This window comes from Sciurus carolinensis, chromosome 10, assembly GCF_902686445.1.
Source record: "Sciurus carolinensis chromosome 10, mSciCar1.2, whole genome shotgun sequence".
Taxonomy (NCBI): Eukaryota; Metazoa; Chordata; class Mammalia; order Rodentia; family Sciuridae; genus Sciurus; species Sciurus carolinensis.
In genome coordinates, this window is record NC_062222.1 from 100857037 (window position 1) to 100877728 (window position 20692).

The 20692-nt window shown below is 36.8% G+C and overlaps 1 protein-coding gene across 9 annotated transcripts in view; it reads left to right on the forward strand.

Moving 5' to 3' along the window:
• Positions 1 to 20692, forward strand: part of Fryl (FRY like transcription coactivator) — a 235277-nt gene that overhangs the window by 82874 nt on the left and 131711 nt on the right. For all 9 annotated transcript variants that reach the window (XM_047565924.1, XM_047565930.1, XM_047565922.1 and 6 more), the window contains one exon: positions 18210 to 18409. In XM_047565924.1, coding sequence (XP_047421880.1) covers positions 18290 to 18409 — 120 coding nt within the window. In that variant the 5' untranslated portion in view covers positions 18210 to 18289. The remainder of the gene's footprint in view (positions 1 to 18209; positions 18410 to 20692) is intronic.

Consider the following 20692-nt stretch of genomic DNA (forward strand, 5'->3'; position numbering starts at 1 on the left):
AGTAAGGCCCAAGCCATGTCTGCCATGGCTCTGGAAAATAGAATATTTCATCAGCATCTGTGAATGCCTATTTTATCTTCACTTAGCCCTACTGAATTAGAGGAAGGGTGCAATTAAACCATTAAAACCACAGAAGGGGGAGTAGTTAGCTCTGTCTTTCCAGGGATGCTTTCACAACACCAAGACTTCTGAATCGTTTTTTGGTCTGTGCTGTGGCAGATAGAAAGAAGTCTGAGATGGATCTTTGCTCTCTGTGAACTCGTTCAGAGAGAAAAGTTACAGTAAGGAAGTTCAGTGGGAGATAATGCCCTTGCATTATGACATAACGGACAACTGTCACACATGAAAAGAGGGAGTAGAGAGACAGAAGGAATCATTAAATACCCGTGTCAGAGGAGACTTGGAGGGGAAGGGAGTTTTTCATGTTTGGTTCTGAGTGATAGGCTGTTTCCCACGGTGGTAGAGAGTGCTGATATCCGGTCTCCCTGAGCCAGAAACCAGGGGTCCATCCTACTCATCTTTCACGCTGCCCCTTTCAGCCTTCACCCAGGACTTGCCATTCTACCTTCTGAAGTTTCCTTTGTCGTTTCCTGATTTCTGTTGCCACAGCCACTGCCTTACTTAAGGTTTGTGTCTTCAGGGTCACCTGGACTACTGCCATCACATCCTTTCATGTCCTGTTTGTGTCTTCCCGTCACTGCTGAGTTCCGTTAGATACCTGCCCCCGTGCTGTCCCCTGCTTACTTCACAGTCATTCCGTCCCCTGCAGAATGAAGCCTTTCCTCATCTAGCATGCTGACCCTGTTCTGAGAACACGCTGTGCCAACTTTGCTCCCCTTGCCTGGAATGTACCCCGACCCCCGACTGCTTTACAAGGAATTCTTATGCATGGTTCAGGACCTGTCCTTGGAGCCAGCCAGATGGTTGATGCTTCCTCTATTCTGTGCTTTGCTTTGAACACCATTGTGTCATTGTCCTGATCACCCTGTGCATGTCTTTCTCTGCTACTCCAGGGTATGGAATGATTGTCTTTGTTCTTCTTCGTTTACTTAATTCTTACTTAAGCTCTGGGAAGTGTGTGGGCAACTTAGAGATCAGGTAGGGATGTAGTCATTTTTGTTGGAAAGAATTAATAAAAGGAAAGAAAGTGGGAGGCTAAATAGATGATCTCTCTTCAACTGTTTGATTATTAATATGAGAGTAGTTATATCTCTCAGGGGAGTAATTCCTGAAGCAGGAATGCACAAAATGATACCTTAGTGACTAAAGAATAATAATAATAACATTTATTTTAGTGACTTTCTGGGGAAGAGAAAGGCCTGTTTTGTTAACAGCATTTATAAAAAAAGAAATAGAAAATAATTTCTTCATTAAATTACATATTTCAAATGTTGCCCCTAACCCTCTTGAAGAAAAAAAGGAAAAAGAAAGAAAAAATCTAGGGATTTTGTTGTTGAACATACCTCAGCAGCAGTGTATATTAATTATAGTTGTTTATCATTAATTTTTATGTTTCTTGTTTATAGGATACATTTGCATGGTTTGCATTAATGTTAAATGGCACTTTTTATATTTCTCGCCAGAGGCCCTCTGGTTTCAGGGCCTGCTTAGCTGGCAGAATGTTGATGCTGTGCTGCTGAAGTTTGATTATAGTTGAGCTTATTTCTTTCAGTAACAACAATGAAGTGACATTCATATGGCCTAAATTCAGGATTTTGTCTTTGTGCCAACAGTTTTGGGCATCACTTCTTTTAAAAACGGAATCAGGAACATTCTGTTAAACCAGCTGTGTAGTGAGGATGTTATCATTTAAAAGATTGGCTTAGTTCCCTAAAATTGATAAGACAAAGCAAGATCTAGTACTGAGATCTGTCCAATTATTATCTGCAGTGTTAACGAAGGTCCCAGATGCATGCACTATCTACCAAATACCTCTTGTAAACCCTAGTAATTTCTAGAATTTATCTTCTTACATAATTTTATGACAGCTAATATTTCAAAGGATTCAGTTTTTACCACAGACATATAATAGAAAAGTTGACTTATGTAAACCAGTTTTATAAATTAAAATAATATGGAAGAACCAAATTTATATAGATTACTTGGATTTTTGAACAATGAGAAAAGTCCTAAGTAGTTTTTAATACTCAAGTGATTTTCCCGGAGTTGTAAGTAGTGAACCTACCCCCTTCCTAATACATTATACGTTCATCTAAATTTCAGTAAAAATTTGTGTGTTATTTGATTGAAATAATATTTTATCATTATGGAAGGACTTGTGGGCCTGGTTTTGTGGTACTATATGTGAGTGTTAAACTCACATTATATGCACATACATTCATTAAATCTCATGTAATCATCATGATAATCTGATGAAAACTATTATTGTTTTTTAAAACTGGTTTCATTATGATATAATTCACATACTATAAAATTCATCCTAGATTTACCTCATTTGACGAAGAATACATTTCATCTTCAACACTAAGCATTATGTGTTATGAGATTATCTAGCTCACTAAGTATTTGGTTTCATGATTTGCTTAAACATTTTCAACTGATAAATATTTAAATATAAGTGTGTAGTTTAAGAATGAGATTCAAAACAAGGATGAAAAAATTGTGAACAGTCACAAGTTCACAGGGTACTGAGAATTTCGAATAATACCTACGTTAAGTTTCTAGCATCCATTCATAAACCTGAGGTCATGGCCTTTTCTGAATTGTACTGTGTTGTGTACACAGACTCAGTCTTAATCAGGGTCCTGACTGATGCTGAGGTGGAGAGTTTGGGAGACCCCCGTTTACTAGTCTAGGCAACTTGGCATCAGCCCAGCCTCACTACAGATTTGGATTAGACTTTGTTCTTGATTTCTAGTCTTTGGGCACCGTGCTTGTGGGAGAGCTTCTATTTACTGGTATTCCTTCCTTCCTGAGCTTCGCCTTACCAAATTCTTTGGTATTTCATTTCTTCCAAATACGAAACCTGCTTTCATCTTGAAGAAAATGAGGTGCTTTTTAAAAATTAAAATTAAAACAACAAGAAAAATTCCATTCTGTCACTCTTTGCTGGACCTCTCTCATACTTTTTACCTGTTGCCCTACACTAAAGATGCCAAATTCTGCCATTACTCGCTTAACTTCTGTTGTTCAGCCATTACACATTTTTATGGCTGCACTGGCATTTACAGCCAGCAGCTCTTCTGATTTCCCCTCCATACTGATTAGTATTGTCAGTGTGATATCTGACAGGTATTGTGCCTTTTCGAGGCACAGCCAGTGGCTAGGTCCTAGTTATTAATCAGTGGGTTCTGGACCAGTTCACTGCTGGTCAAACTCTCATGCTTCTTTTCTGGAAGTAACTGTATTTGCAATCCCTTTAGCATATTGATCAGTTTGCTGTTCTTTTGCAGGATAGGTGGGCCTTCTTGATTATTCTTCCAAGTCTATTGGCTGTGATGCCTCAGGACAGTGATATGTTACTATCCATTCACATGTGGTATAGTAACAGTGTTATAACATACAGACTTAATATGAGATATATTAAGTGAATACTTTTTATTTAAAATGTTTTACACCAATTTTGGAACACTATATGAATGTAAGTCATTTTTATTATTGGGGGCCTATGGAGAAAAGAAAAGGATACTTCCAGTTAAACATCTTGAGTAATATTTTGCAGCTAAAGTTATTGGTGTGTTTTTATGCAGGAGTGCCAGGTTGGATGTACGAGACCTACTGTGTTTGGAATGGAGAGTAGTCAGTGCCTGCTACGTGAAGTTATTTCATCTGCTAAGAGGGAGGGAGAACTGTAAAGGAACATTTTTTTAGGAGAGGACATCGAGTCTTCATAGGTGCTGAACTTAAAATTCAGCTAGACAGAAAAAAAAGAGTAACGGATTACTCGAAGTAGCAATGGGATTTAATAACCAGACTAGATGTAGGATAAAAGTCAGAGGGAGGAATTAATAATGGCTTTAAAGTTTATATTGTTGAAATCTCACTCTTTGAAATCATGGATAATGAAAGCCAGGATTGATATGGCACCAAGATAAGGGATTTGAGGCATGGATGGTGAGTGAAGCAAAGTGATTGAAGCCCTGAGAGAAAAAATAGTCCTTCAAGGTTTCTAGTATGAGTTGAGAGAATCATATTTGACTTTTAAAAATTTCTCTGAACTGTTCAATGGGTATTTGTGGTATTATATAAATAGGTTTCCTTATCTATAGAACTTTTGAAACTTTTAATGTTCAAAAAATTTTTAAATAAAATGATTATATTGTACCAACTGTTCTGTTTTTTCTTAAACATATATATATATATTTATTATTTATTTTAGTTGCTGATGGATTTTTATTTTATTTATACGTGGTGCTGAGACTCGAACCCAGTGCCTCACATGTTCTAGGCAAGCACTCTACCACTGAGCCACAACCCCAGCCCCTGTTCTACTTTAAGAGAGTAGTATGAGGCAGTGGTCCTCATTAGAACACTTTGGGGAGTTTCTAGAAGCGTGCAGATACTGGGGCCCCACTCCAGAGATTTTGTGATTTAAGGTATTGCCAGGGATGGCCAGCAAAATTTAGGATTAAGTCAGAAAGCTTGGCTTTGCCAGAATGCTGAGAGTAATATGAATTCTTTTTAGAGATGGAATCATCATAAACAATATGACAGATAGGTTTTTAGAGGTTTGCCAATTTACTAATTTACAATGAGAAATTTGCCAAGTGGATGTTAATGCTATAGCTGGCCCACAATTTTTTGCTGTCCTTTTAGCATAAGCTCATCCAAAGCTAAATTCTAATCAGAAAGGTTGCATGGAGAGCCTGAACATCAAAAAGATTTATTCCCTGCAGTAGGGGCCAGAATACTCAAGCTTTTGTTCAGAACACCTTCTCTACTGGAATCTATTTGGGTGGGCATTACATTCCATCAGCAATTTGTTGTTTCATTTCCCTGAATTTACTCAAGGAATATATAACTATTCTTTTTAATATTCATCAGTATGATAGATATGAACTCTCATTTCTAAGTGCTGTAGTGAACTTTGCATTCTGTGACTAAAAGACCTGACAAAAACAATATAAAGGAGGAAGAGTTTATTGGCTCATGGTTTCAGAGGTCTTAGTCCATAGATGACCAACTCCATGGTTCTGAGCTGGACGTGAGGCAGAACATCATGGAGAAGGGTGTGGTGAAGAAAAGCAGCTCAAGACATTGTACCAGGAAGCAGAGCGAATCCTACTCACCAGGGACAAAACATGAACCCCAAAGCCACACCCCAGTCACCTACTTCCTCCAGCTATACCTTATTTGTCTACCCTTAACAGCCCAGTTAATCCATCAGTGGATTAATCAGCTGATTATGTGTTTCTTCTCATCATCTTATCATTTGAAATGAAAGTTCTTGCATTGTCTCACACATGAGATTTTGGGGACACCTCATATTTAAGTCATAACACTAGATTAGTTTGCATTTTCTGAGTGCTAGTATGTTTGAGCATTTTTTCATATGTTGTCTTTTTATATTTGTTTTTATGTGAATTGCATATTTATATCTTTTTCATGTTACTTTTGTAAGAACTCATTGAATGTCTTATATTTTCTGTCATTACATTATAAATACTTTCCCAGTTTTACCTTTTCTCATTTATGGTGTCACCCTAAGTGTTTATGACTTTTGATTTAGTTAAATGCATTCATTTTATTAAAATAATTTTGAATACATTCTACCATCATGTAAAACTAAAAAGAACAAATAAAAAATTTAAAAAATAATTTTGAGTTTTTTATCTTGACTGAAGGTTTCTTTTCCTTTGGATTATATGAAAGCTCCTATTTTTTTTTTTTTGCATAAGACTTTTAAAAATTAATTTGCAACTATATGTCCATCTGGACTTTTAATTTGAATACAGTATATACATGATATTTTGATTACAGCTTTTTTCTGATTATAGTTACAACTCCCTCTGATTTAGAAAGTTATTCTTTGTGTTTTTAAACATAATTTTTGTGGCATCTTTGTCGTTTATCTCTTTAGGTATACTCTAATATAGTTTTGTGCAGCCTAAACAATACTGTATCAAAGTTTTAATTTGAATCATGCTAATTAACATTAATTTTGTGAGAATTGACACTTGTAAGTCTTCCCATCTACAAATGTCTTTCCATGTATTCAGATCTTCTTTGTCCTTTAAGAAATCCTTGTAGTTTCCTCCATGTAAGTCCTATGCTTTTCTTACTGAATTTATCCAACATATTTTGTATTTGTGAATGGAAGCCCATTATCCATTTTCATTTCTAGCTGATAATTAGTAGTTGGTATGGTAAATCTCTTTTATAATATCTCTAACAATGATTTAAATTTCATATATTATTGCATTTACTTACATTCTCATATCCTCTATCATGTGAAATAATAAGGTAAGAATGAGGATCTTTGTTTAGTTTCCATTTTAATTTAAATAGATTTGTGTTTTTGAAGCCTATTTTAGTTTTTTATCACTATAGCAAAAGATCTGACATAATCAACTTATGAAGAAAAAAGTCATATTTTGGCTGATGATTTTAGAGATTCTAGTCCATGACTGAGTAGACCCATAATTTTAATTTTAGGCCACTGATGGGGGTACTAGGTGGCAATTGCAGGAAACATGTGGCAGACCCCAAGTGCTTACCTCATAACCTGGAAGCAAAAGAGGAAGAGATTGGAGTCTAACAAACCCCGATGACCTAAAGACCTCTACAAGATGACAACTCCTAAAAAGTCTCAGTACTTTTCAGTGCCACAATGGAGACCAAACCTTTAACACCCGGACCTTATAAAACGTTTAATATCTGAACTATGGCATTCTAGACCCCAAAATTTATATCCTTGTTACAGTGTAAAATGCATTCAGTCCATCTGCGTGTCTCCAGATTGTTCCAGCTTTGCTGAAAAGTTTAAGTCCAAAGTTACCTCTGAAACTCAAGTCAAATGTAACCATAACCAACCTCCTGTGAAAAATATAAAGGGAATTTATACACTCCCAAGATTCAGTGGTGAGAATGGTACAGGTAAACATTCCTATTTCAAACAGGAGAAATGGGAAAATAATAAGATTGGATCAACCCAAAGCAAGTCTGAATTCCACCAGAGCACACATTAAATGCTAAAGCCTCATGTGCAGAATCTGGAGTACATAGAGGCAGAGGTGGCAGAGGTAGGCTTGCAGGGGCTTGGACAGCCCCCCCCCCCCCCCACCACCATGTGGCCTTTGTGACCTATTTCAGGCAGATTTGCAAGTTGCTGCCTCTTCCTTTGCTGACACGACACCTCTATCTTTTGGGGGCCTTCTTTGCAGCTTTGGCTTCACTCCTACAACCTCAGGCCTCACCCTGCCAGAGGACCTCAGCCCTGTAGCACACTATGCGACTTCAAAGTCTTTCCTTTGAAATCTCTGTGAAGCTGCCATGACCCTGCAACTCTTGCATTCTGCACACCTACAGAACCAGCGACATGTGACTGATGCCCAGCTCTGCTGCCTGCACAGGCCGTTCCTGGGCCTACTTGAACCGTGGCTGCAGGAGACTTGGAACATCTTGCCAGCTAAACAAGAGTGCACAGGGGGATGTGGAGGTGTATTGTGTAACGATTCTGCCCAGGAAAGTCTCTGGAACAAATTTGCATTTCTGTGCCTGTGATGGCAATCAACTTGCTTATTTTGGGGATGCATCTTTCTTACTGCCCTGGTGCAAAGCACTGGCTTCTTTATCTTGGCATTAGTACTTGTACCCTTCTTGGCCATACCTTTACACATGCTACATTTCTGACCAACCTATAAGTTTTCCAAATCTTTTTTGTTCCATTTTGCTTCTGATTCTCTCTGCAAAACTGACTAAAAGCAGCCAGTAATACCTGTGTGATAACCTGAATGCTGTGCTGGCAGGTAAACGAATTCATCACTTGTAAGCTCAATCTGCCACAGAGTATCAGGGTATGGACAAAATGCAGACAAATTCCTTACCATGTTGTGACAAGGAGAGCCACTAGTTCTCAGAGTCCTCAGTTTCATCTGAAATCATAAGTGCAACATATACCATTTGTATTTCTATCAGCATTTTGGGCTTCTGAGCCCTCCCCATCAGAATTGCCTGTTAAGTTCCATTCAACATTTGAGGGTTTTTTCTGGCTTTCTCCTCTAAACTCTTTTATTTTTCCCATAAACCAATTTCAGTGACTTTTCTGTATCATTAGGTATATAGTAATGGCACAGACCACTCTATTCCCAATACCAGTTTTCTGTGTTCAGCTTTCTGTCACCATAACAAAATGTCTGAGATAATCAACTTATAAAGAGAAAAGGTTTATTTTGGCCCGTGGCTTTAGAGGTTCTAGTTCATGATTGGGCAGATCCATTGCTTTTAGGTGTTTGGTGGGAGTGTTGGCAATGGCAGGGATCCAAAAAAAGAGGAATGGTCCTTTTTGGGTTACTACCCCAGTGACCTAAGGACATAAGGCCCCTCTTCCTAAATGTCCAGAGCACCTCTCAGCAGCACACCATGGGGACCAAGACTTTAACACTTGGACCTTTTAGGAATGTTCAACCCCCAAACCATAGCACCTCTCCTGATATTTGCTGCTGGTTTTAACTAAACGTTGCATTTGTTTTCCTTGTCTGTGACTGCTAGATACCATTAGGTGTGCAGTTCTATTTCTTGGTTTACCAGTAATTGTGGGTCACACTGCTACAGTATTTTAAGCAGTAACCCAAAGAAGGATGGAAGGGAAAGCAGTCTCAGCCTCTGTGGCCTAGTGTCCTGTTGAGATATCCTCCCATCACCACAGCCTCAGGGGGACCCAGGTCAGCTTTTTAGACTCTGCTCTGCTTTTGGGAGTCAGAGAAAATGGATGCAGATCCATTTGTGATTACGAACCTTCCCTAGACCCTGGACCCAGTTGTGTTTGCTGGCTGAGGTTTTCTTGGATTCTGGTATGCAGATTCTCACCCCAGGGCTGTCCTGTACTCCAGCTGCAGGAGAGAAGTCTCTCACAATTGCTTTTTTCCACTGGCAGAGAATCTTTTTATGGGGGAAAGAATAGAGAACAACAATGAAACAACTTTCTTGTTTCTGATACATACCTGTCACTGACATGTAATTCACCTGTGTTCATTTGCTACTTGGAAACAAAAGGGGTGAAATAACTTTAGCAAGATTATAAGTATAATAAGTAGTCAAGACAAGTCTAGGATCCTCGTCTTCTGACTCCCAAGTCCATGCACATTTTAAAAATGCCACATCATCTCTGGGTTTTTAGAATGATTTTTAAGCTGAGCTTCCAAAGATTAACAAAAATGTTTAAGAAAATAATAATCTCAGGGATTTTCCGACTGAGTGAATAATAGATTATTTAGAAGATATGTCCTTTTTTGTTTTTTTAGCTTTATAGTGATATTTCTGTAGTGTGCATCAAGTAAAAAGCATTGCACATGTGCCAAAGATGTCATAGACTCCTGTGTTTAGAAATCATTTTCAATGGGAAGAGTTTAGATTGGGATAAATAAACATTTTAGAAACAACTGTTCAAAAAACAAACAAAAATTTAAATTTTTCTGTCCATTTCAATTGAACCAGAAGCAAAAACATTGAACTGAGTAGTGAGGGGAAATGATTTCATTCACACAAAGCAGAAGCAAAGTACTTGGGAAAGAATTTCTAAGATTTAGATAGATGTTCTGTGAAGGAAAGGACACATTTTTCTTTTGGTACCCAAAAGACGAGTCAACAGAGTGTGTGCCAGCTTCTACCCAAGGAGTCTCACATTAGATGCAGTTTTTGTTTAGATTAATATGTGGAGGTATGCATGAGCTTGGAAAAATAAGTGAATGACAGTAGCCAAAGATATTCCATAAATAGGACTATTATTTTGTGTCAATAGGTGATAAAACCTATTAAAAAATAGCAAATGTGGTACTAATGCAGAAACAGACTGTTAATGAGCCGAATAGAAAGCCCAGAAAGTATATTTGAGTATGGATTTAGTTCATGATAGTAAAATCAGTGATAAAATTTCAGTAAATGAACCCAAAGGAATTGGTTAAATATTGGGGAAAATAAATAAAATCTTTATATCACTAGCTCAAATAAACTCCAGTTTGATAACAGATTTAAATTGAATAAGTAAAAACTAACGAGAGTTAAAAGAAATACAGGTAAATATTTGTCTGATCAAAGTATGGAAGCAGTTTCTGTTTAGTCTGTTTTAATGCAAATAAGTTAGAAGTTACCACCAAAATATTTGACTTTGCGAGTACTTACTCTAAGGAAATAGTATATTAAGAAACTGAACCTTGAAAGGAGAAAAGCATTCATTGGAATTTGGCAGTTCTGGAGAAAATCAGTTGCTGAGTGCAAGTTTCTAGAAACCAGTGTCTGAGCTGGTATGGTGGCACAGGCCTGTAATCCAATGACTCAGGAGGCTGAGGCATGAGGATCACAAGATTGAGGCCAGACTAAGCAACTTAGAGAGACCCTGCCTCAAAGTAAAAAGGACTGAGGACTTAACTTAGTAGTAAAGCACCCCTGGGTCCAATCCTCAAAACTCCTCAAACAAAACAAAGCAAAGCAAAACCAACCAAAACAAAGCAAAGCAAAACAAAACAAAACAAAAAAACAGTACCTAAGTTCATATTCCGCCCCTCTACTCCAAGGTGACAGTGATATTAACATGTAGTTAGTTTCCTCATCATATATGGATAATTACTATGAGTGTTCTTCTTTTTTTAAAAAAAGATTTTTTAGTTGTTTATGTACACAATATCTATTTATTTTTATGTGGTGCTGAGGATCAAACCCAGTACCTCACACGTGCAAGGCATGTACTCTACCACTGAACTATAACCCCAGCCCTGATAAAGTGCTCTTTTTGATCTATTTTCTACCAAGACTTTATCCACTGGTTGTTCAACCATTGGTGACTTCAAATCAGCTGTGGCAGGAATAGGTACATGGTGGAAATTGGCAAATGTTACAATTTGGGGCCCTTTTTAACAGCCATTTACCAACAGAGGTAAATAAGATTTATTGGGATGAAATGAGATCATACTTGATTAAAGCGTTTTGTATATTAAATAATGTTTTGTTTCCATGAGGAATAACACTGCTTGTTTGCTTTTTACTAACCTGAAGGAATTTTGAGGTATACCTTACCTTACAGCCCATTTTCTGCTGTCATGAGCTGTTTGTGCACTTGAAGTCAGGTGATGTTTTCATATTGTGCCACTCAATGCACACAGCACACACATTGTCTTTTCCTCTTTACATGCAAGTGCTTTCCAAAGTACAGTTTTCCTCTGGATAGCTTGTTGAAAAATATACCAATCCAACTGACCTCATCTGAAATACTGATTTTGCTTTCTTTGTCTCTCCTTTAATCTGTCTACCATATAAACTGATGGGCACTTTTGACTCCCGTCCCCGCTAATACTGGGGCTTGAACCCAGGGACACTCTACCACAGAGCCACATTCCCCAGCCCTTTTTATGTATTTATTTATTTCGAGACGGAATCTCACTAAGTTGCCAAGACTGGCCTAGAACTTGCGATCCTCCTGCCTCAGCCTCCCGAGTCATTGGAATTACAGACGTGTGACTGAAATTATGTATTTTTTAAAAATTATATTTTTAATTGACTCATAAACTGTTTCTTGCCTTTGAGCTTGTACCAGGTATTCTTGTTTAAGCTGTAGCTTGAGCATTTTGTTGCTTTGACTCTACCCAGGCACTTTTAGTTCTGGTTGACAGGGATAGATAGGCTTGCTATTCTTTCTTTTGTTTTTTAAATTAATGGATTTTCGGGCAGTTTTAGGCTTACAGAAAAGTTGAGTAGAAAGTACAAAGAGTTCCTATATACTCCTCCTCCTAACTTTCCCTGTTATTTTGGGGTATATTTGTTACCACTGATGAAATACTGTTAATATAGGTAGTCCATAGTTTACATTAGGGTTTACTCTTTGTGTTACACATTTCATAGATTTTGACAGATGTGTAATGACAATCATAGTATCAAACAATGTGGTTTTTCACTGCCCTAAAAATACTGTGTTCCTCCTGTTCATCTCTTCCTCCCCACAAGTTGGCAACCACAGATTTTTTATGTCTCCATAGTTTTTTCTATGGTTTTTTCATATAGTTGGTGTTTTGGTCAGCTGTTCTGCTGCTGTCACTGAAAGACCTAACAAGAACAGTTAGGGAAGGAATAGGTTATTTGGGTGCTCCCAGTTTCAGAGGTCTAAGTTGATAGATGACCGATTCCATTCTTTGGGGCCCAAGGTGAGGCAGAACATCATGGCAGAAGAATATGGCAGAGGAGAGGAAGCAACTGGGAACATGGCACCAGGAAACAGAAACTAAGTTCAGTTTTCAAAATTTATACCCCAAAGAGATGCCCCCATTGACCCCTCTTTTCCAGCCACATCCTATCTGCCTACAGTCATCAGTTAGTTAATCCCTTTCAGGGGATTAATTCACTGATTGGGTTAAGGCTCTCAAAACCCAATCATTTCTCTCTAAACCTTCTTGCGTTGTTTCACGCATAGGCTTTTGGGGGGTACCTCATATCTAAACCGTGATTGTTGAACTCATATAGTAAGTAGACTGTCACATTGCCTTCTTTCATTTAGTGATATGCATTCTAGATTGATGCCTGCCTGCCTTCTTTTCATCCTTCTTTCCTTCTCAAGGATGCTCTTATCACTGAACTACATCCTCAGCCTTTTGTACTTTTTAATGATGAGACAGATGCTAAGTTGCCCAGACTAGTCTCCAACTTGTGATCCTCCTGGCTCAACCTTCCAAGTCACTGGGATTAGAGAATACTGTGTCTGGCTCCTCCATCTTTTCATGGCTTGAGAGCTAATTTCTTTTTAGTGCTGAATGATACTCCCTTGTCTGGATGTATCCACCCACCTACTGAAGACCCTATGATTGCTTCCTTGTTTTGGCAATTATGAATGAGTAAAGTTGTTAAAAACATCTGTGAGTAGGATTTTATGTGGACCTAAGTTTTCACTTTCTTTACGTAAAGACCAAAGAGTAGGATTGCTAGATTATTTGGTAAGAGTATATGTAATTTTATAAGAAATCACTGAACTGTCTACAAAGTGACTGTACCATTTTGTATTCCCACCATCAGTGAATAAGAGTTCCTGTTACTTTACATCTTTACCAGGATTTAGTGTAAGTGTTTTGGAATTTAGCCATTCTAATAGGTATGTAGTGATTTTCTTTTTCTTTTTTTTCTTTTTTTGCAGTGCTGGGGATTGAACCCAAGGCCTTGTGCTTGCAAGGCAAGCACTACCACTTGAGCTATATCCCCAGCCTTTATAGTGATTTTCATTGTTTGCAATTCCATGAATACATTTGAGGTTGAGGGCTTTTTCTTTTTAATATATATATCTTTTAATCTGTATGTCTTCTATGCCTGCTCAGAGCATGTGCCCATTTTTTAAAAATATTTTTTTAGTTGACAATGGATCTTTATTTTACTTATTTATATGTGGTGCTGAGAATCGAACCCAGGGCCTCACACATGCCAGGCAAGTTCTCTGCCACTGAGCCACAACCCCAGCCCAACATGTGCCCATTTTTAAATTGAGTTTTTCTTATTGTTGAGTTTTAAGAGTTCTTCATGTATTTTTTAAAAAATATTTTTTGTTGTAGATGGACACGATACCTTTATTTTATTTATTTTTATGTATGCTGAGGATCAAACCCAGTGCGTCACACATGCTAGACAAGCACTCTACCACTGAGTTATCGCCCCAGCCCTGCAGTTTAGATAGCAGTTCTTAGATATGTCTTTTGTAAAGTTTTGTTCTAGTATGTGGCTTGTCTTTTCATCTCTTAAAATTGTCTTTTGCAGAGCTGAAGGTTTTATTTTAGTAAATTCCAACTTACTCATTTTTTTCTTTCATGGCTCTTGGGTTTTGTTGTTTATGTAAAAAGTTTACCACCAAATTCAGAATCACCTAGATTTTTTCCTATCTTCTATGAGTTTTATAGTTTTTTGCATTTTACATTTGAATATATGATCTATTTTCAGTGAATTTTGTGGAAGGTGAAAGTTGTATGTCTAGATTCTTTTATTTGATTTTGTTTTCTATGTGTGTGGAAGTCTAGTTGTTTCAGTACCATCTGTTGAAAAGTCATTCTTCGTTGAACTGCCTTTGCTCCTTTGTCAAAGATCAGTTGACTCTATTGTGTGGGTTTATTTTATGGGCTGTCTGTTCTGTTCCATTGATCTGTTTGTCTCTTCTTTTGCCAACAGTACAATGTCTTAATTACTGTGGCTTTATAATTAGTCTTAAAGTCAGGTGGCGTGAGTCCTATGACTTTATTCTCCTCCATCAATATTGTGTTGGCTATTCTGGGTCATTTTCCTTTCCATATAAACATTTTTGGCTTTTGTTCTTATTCTAAGGCCATTTACCTTATACCCTTTTCTTTATATGTGTCATCAAAATTTGTATTGTTAGCCCATGCAAGTAATAATTGTTATAATAAGCAATTTGTATGGCACTTTATTGCATTTCTGTATTGTATAAATTTATGCATAAATATTTGCATATACTATATGCATAAATATTTGCATATATATATGTCTTGTGACTACTATGTGCTGGTTTTTATCCCTCAAAACCTCTTCTTGGGAGTAAGGGAGTGAGAGGCAGCTTTCACAGACTCCACCAAGGTTTTTAAAAATCATATCAGCTTGTAGAGATCCTAAAACACCCCACTTGTTGAAAATCTCATGCATTTTGAAGGATGTTACTATTTGGAATGTTGTATATAATGACATAGTAGAGGCAGAAAGAAGGGGGAAAAAACTGAAATCCATTGCAATAATGACCCCAAGCATATCATTTTAAGGATTATGTTGCTTCTTACTTGTCTCTTCTTGACCAAATTTAAATTTTATATTATAAAAACACAAGATTTCTATGAACATGAGATAATTGTTTTATTAAATGTCAAATAAGCTTATTGCTATATATAGAGAGTAAGCCATCTAAAAATATTAATATTTAATTTTTAGTTACACTTGATGTAAGACAAATAGAAATTTTGAAATTTCAAACCTTTAGGTCTCACTTTATTCCTATTATTAGCAGTTAGAGTTAATAGATTTATATTCTAAGAAGCTTGAATATAATGTTAGGTTTTTACTATTTGTAATTTGAAGCCTGAATTGTGTTCTTAAGAACCATATTTTCATATTTATGTCTTATTCCCTCATAAGCTGACAAAATTTTTAGAATTATATAATAGCATGCAGAGAAATACTGCTACTTAACATTATAAATATTCAATTCAAGCAGTTGAGTGTCATCAAGTTGATGTTGTTGTGTGGAAACTTGCTTTCTTCTTCCTGCTTAGAGTAGGCATCCTGAATATTAGCAGAATGTGAAGAAAATTCACATATACTTACCGAAGATGAATGATATAATGAGATGCAAATTGGAGGGAAAAACTTTGGTAGAAGAAGGACATCATCTAATTCTTATTTGATTTTAGAAGATTAGTGAACTTAAAGACTTTTGTGTTTGTTGGCCTCCATTATTTTTATTTTTAATTAATTAATTAACTACTTATATTTTTGTAGCTTGTTTGTTCATAATTTTTATCCTGTTTTCCATCGAAGGGTATTGGCCTTTTTCTGATTGATTTCATTAGTGCTTTGTGGTGGAGGTAAATGTCGTAACTGTGTTTATTATATTCTGCAAATGTTTTCCTGCCTTCTAATTTTATTTTGGTTTTATATGCATACTCATTGTCTTTTTCAGTTAACACTGTACTTTGAACACTTTCCCATGCTATTCAGTATTTTTTTTTGAACCATCACTTCAGATGTTTACATAATGTTCTGTTAATTAGGTTATAAAAATAATTATAGTCCTGTGTTCCTGAGATTAGATTGTTTTATGACCTGAAATTTTAATCAGTTGATCTGTTCATTGTTACTTTCTTATAGTAATAATATTACAAATAAACATTTATTAAACACCCACCAAGAAATATAATTGAATTAGATCACTTTATCTTTTATGATTAGCACATTTGTTTTTCATAATATTTTGGGTTTTCAAATTTGAAATATTTTTATCTGGGAAGGTAACACAAAGTTTTTCCTAAAATTTTTGGTTCTATTTGTCAAATTTTTTAAAGTATATACCTCGGAGTATTTGCTTATGTATAATTTTTAAGGAAGTAGAAGACAATAAAGGAGAGGTTTTGGGATGTCATTTTTAATATACTTAATGACCCAAAATAATTTTTTAAAAAATTTTAAGTGCTGCTTTTTTTCCCACAATGACATTTGTTAACAGATTCCCTCTTTAATAATACACAATGTTGGATCATGACACAGAATAGACAAACAGGTCATTGTTTGAAATAATGTGCACTGTGTTTGAATGACTGTGAATTTTTGTTTTGCATTGTTTTTATTATACAATTTTCATTCTAGAATACAATACATAATGTATTTTAACTTGGTCTGATACAAAGATACTTATTTTTAGCTACAATATTAACAGTTGGCAGTAATTTTTAGACTTTCTACAGGTCTTTGTATTTTCACATATTATGTTTGGTGGTGATTGTGTTCTGCTCCCTTTTCAAGGATGGGGTTACTTATAGGGCATACTTAAGTGGAAAAAAACAGTCACTGAAGATCAGGTTGAAGTAGAGAAGAACAAACTTGAATTTCCATGAACATAGGTGTGCTTAATCCAAAGGGGTCATATAAGCTGAAGCAAGAAGATGGAGGAGTCAGTATACCAGGCTGGAGGAGGGAAGTGATTGGATAAATTATAGACTGGTAGGCTACCCCAGCAGTCAAGAAAACAGAAAGGCGAAGCCATCAGCAGTGTGTGCTTTTAGTCCACTAGCCCTGGTGCTACTTCCTGTTTTCCAGACACCACATCAATCCCCGTCTGAGTAGATGGCACCACCACCCTTTGAGCAAGTAAAATAAGGATCCTTCGAGTCATTAACTCTTTTCCCTCACTTCCATCTTTAATGCACTAACACATGACAAGTCTGAGATTCTTTTCATTCTGTCCTAGGCCATCACCATCCTATTAGGCCAAGCCATGATCATCTCTCTTGGATTTTTATATGGCACCCCCAAATGTGTGTTTGCCCTCTTCAAACTATCCTCCAGAGGTACCAGGGAGATCTTTATAGAAGTCATATCCTGTTCCTCTCCATGTTAATGCTCTCCACTTTTCCACTGAATTTTAAGTTCATTTGAAAATAAAATCTTACACACACACACACACACACACACACACACACACACTCACTTTCTTTTTTGTACTGGGAATTGAACCCAGGTACTCTTAACCACTGAGCCACATCCCAGCCCTCTTTTAGTTTTTATTTTGAGACAGGGCCTCGCTAAGTTGCTGAGGGTGGCTCTGAACTTGGAATCCTCCTGCCTCAGACTCTCGAGTTGCTGAGATTATAGGCGTGTGCTTCTGTGCTTGGCAAAATCTGATTCCTTTACAGAGCCCTGCAGGGTCCTCTGACTAGCATCCTGCCTAATGATTCTGACCTCCTCTCACATCCCCCTCCACCCTGCTTCCTCTCGTATCTTTTTGCCTCTCAAGCAAGCATATCCGGTCTTGTACTTGTGTGTCTGGTGCTTTGGCTAAGTGCCTCTTTTCCATCTTTGGGCCTATGTTCACATGTAGCTTCTTCAGTGAGACCTTCTAGAGCATGCTTTCCAAAGTTATTCCCTAATACCATTCATATTTCATTTACTCATATCTATTTTATTTCCTTTGTTATACTTGATTACCTGATTAGAATCCATCCATTCATTCAGTAACTATTTATTATGTACCTAGTATATGCCAGGCATTGTTGTAGGTATCTGGGATTCATCCATGGACAAAAACTCAAAAGAGAATCCCTACTTTTATTGGTACTCACATTAACGTGGAAAGAGAAACAGTACATAGTAAACATGATACATTACTAGTTGAAGATACGTTAGGCAATCTGTTAGAAGGTGGCAAGTGTGATAGAGAAAAATGGAGCATGCTAATGGAGATTGGGGATCTGGAGGGGTGAGGAACAGGATGCATATTAAGTAATGTGGTTGTGGAAGGCCTCATTGAGCTGATGATTAATGTAGGGTTCTTTGGTTTCTTTTACTTTTAGCTTCAGCACCAGTCAGCAAAGTGAATAAGTACTGTGCTTCTTCCAACTTTCATTCCACTTGGGGAAGAAAGAATCTCATCATGTCAAACATTACAATTGACCCGGATGTCAAGCCTGGTGAATATGTCATCAAGAGCCTCTTTGCAGAATTTGCTGTTCAAGCTGAAAAGAAAATTGAAGTTGTAATGGCTGAACCCTTGGTGAGTAGAGCTGACCTATAAATCTGAAATATTTTCTTGACTTTTGCTTTAACCATTATAATACAAAATTTCTGAAGCAAATAATATACTGGAAAAAAATGTTAAAGTAATGGAGTGGCGATCCAGAAAGCTCCAATGATTTTAGAATCCATTTTGATAAATTACCACAAATCTCAAAGAAACAAAAATGACGAGTGGGAATTATGAAGCCAGATAAAAACATAACAGCAAATAAAGGAACTCTAGGATATTCTACAAGTTGTTGTGACTAAGAATGTGACTAAGCCAAACTTATAATAAACCAGTCATCATATTTTTGTGCTTACAGTACACAAGGCATACCTAGGGAATGTGAGGGACTCTGGATAATAGTCTATGGTAAGGAGAAGGAAATATTTTGTTCAGATTCTGAACAGTACTACTATGATAGGTGACATATGGTTAGAAAATAAGAAGAGCAGAGAGTGAGGGCAGACTATTTAGCTAGTGTATACAATTCAGTTTGGAATGAAAAGGTTTTTGAACTAAGGCATAAACAGAAGTAGTTGCAGAAGAAAGTGAGAGAAATGACAAGTAGAATCAATAGAACTTGACAAGTAATCAAGTAGGAGTTGACAAGTAATTAAATAAGAGTGACATTTAAAGTGAAATTTGAGGGTTAAAGATGCTTTGCAGTTATTAGTAAGGATGGAATGCATTTTCTTGGGTAAAGCACATGGGAATATTCTTAGGTTTGAAAAGAGGAATAAGGTAACCTTTCAATTAGATGCATTGAACTTGATTCACTGGAGCTCTACCTGTGGAATTAGTTGATTGGTGGTTGGAAATTCTTCTTCAGAACTCACAGAGATGGAGACTAGAAATTATAGATTTCATCATTATCTCTATCAAAGCCAAAAGAGTGGGTGCTGATATCAAGGGAAATAGACTATAGAATAGAAATATCAGCCAAATATTACAGGGTGGCATAGTGCAATGAAAGAGGCAATGGGATTTGGAAGTAAAGTAGTCTGATCACCAAGAGAACAGGCTGAACTTATGGATATACCTTTGTTCATGGAACTCTGAAAATACAGGTGGTAGTTTAGGTTACTCTGGGTTTAAAGGGCGTGGGTATATGGTGTGCTAGCATCACAGTATAGGCTAGAAGCGGGTTTATAGTAATGGAGGTAAAGATGGAGGACATACGAGCTGAAACTGTTTTATTCCTCACACAAGTGGAGGGCTTGTTGCTGTCTGAAGTCCAAAGCCGTTAAGTGGCCAAGTGGAAGTTAGGTGCACTAATACAATCTGTGTGCTTCCTCAGAGGAAGGAATAGAGGAGAGGCGATGACCTAAGGAGAGAGGGAAGGTGAAAGAAGGGTTTTAAAATGCTCTTAATATTCTTAGTGTAGAAGGACTTAAAATTACTGATTGTATTTCTTTCTGAGAATTAAGTAGAAGAAACTACTCTGAAGAAAGCACTTATGAAGTATGTGTTCTGAGATTTAATACATAATAATGGGTTAAAAAATCATCAGCCAAATGGATATTTCAAAACTGTGGACATCATATTCAATTTAAATCATCCCATGATTACTTTCTGCATAACAAATTAATGATTATTTTTATACCAATCTATGTATTTTTATGGTTTGTGCATAGTGTAAAGTTCTGGTTTAGAAATAAGGATTACAAAAGCTTGTAGACATGAATTCATGATGATAAGTTTTAATTACATATGTGCTTAATCTACAAAATGTTGATTTTCTGTTTCAGTTGTCTCTGAATTGTGATAAATTGCTACACTGCTTTATTTAAACAATGAGAAAGGAACCACTTTTTTTTGAAAAATACATTAAAACTTATGGGAAATTTCAACAATACATAAAAGTAGAGATTTATAGCCTACGAAATGCCCAACACCCATCACCCTGCTTCAGCAATTTTCAACTTGCACAGTGCATTTTAAATTCACTGCCAATTTTATAAAATATTTGATAGCAGTGCCATGTGGCATGGTCCTAAGAGTTCTCAAATATTATATATTCCTAAGGGAATTTTTAATTTCCAAATGTAAAGGTCTTGAGCGTGAAAGTATTAAAGGAAAATATGACTGAGCTTACCCAATGTGACAGTGTCTATAAAATGGCAATTTAAAGGCCTTCCTTTCCCTTCCAGTGCCCTGTCAGGGTCTGGTTCAGGCTGGGACTCTGCTGGGTGAGGGCATTGCCTGCTGGGGCTTCTAGCCAGTCATGAAGTAGTCCGTCACTGTGCCGGTTTCTTTTTCATTCACTGGGCTTTT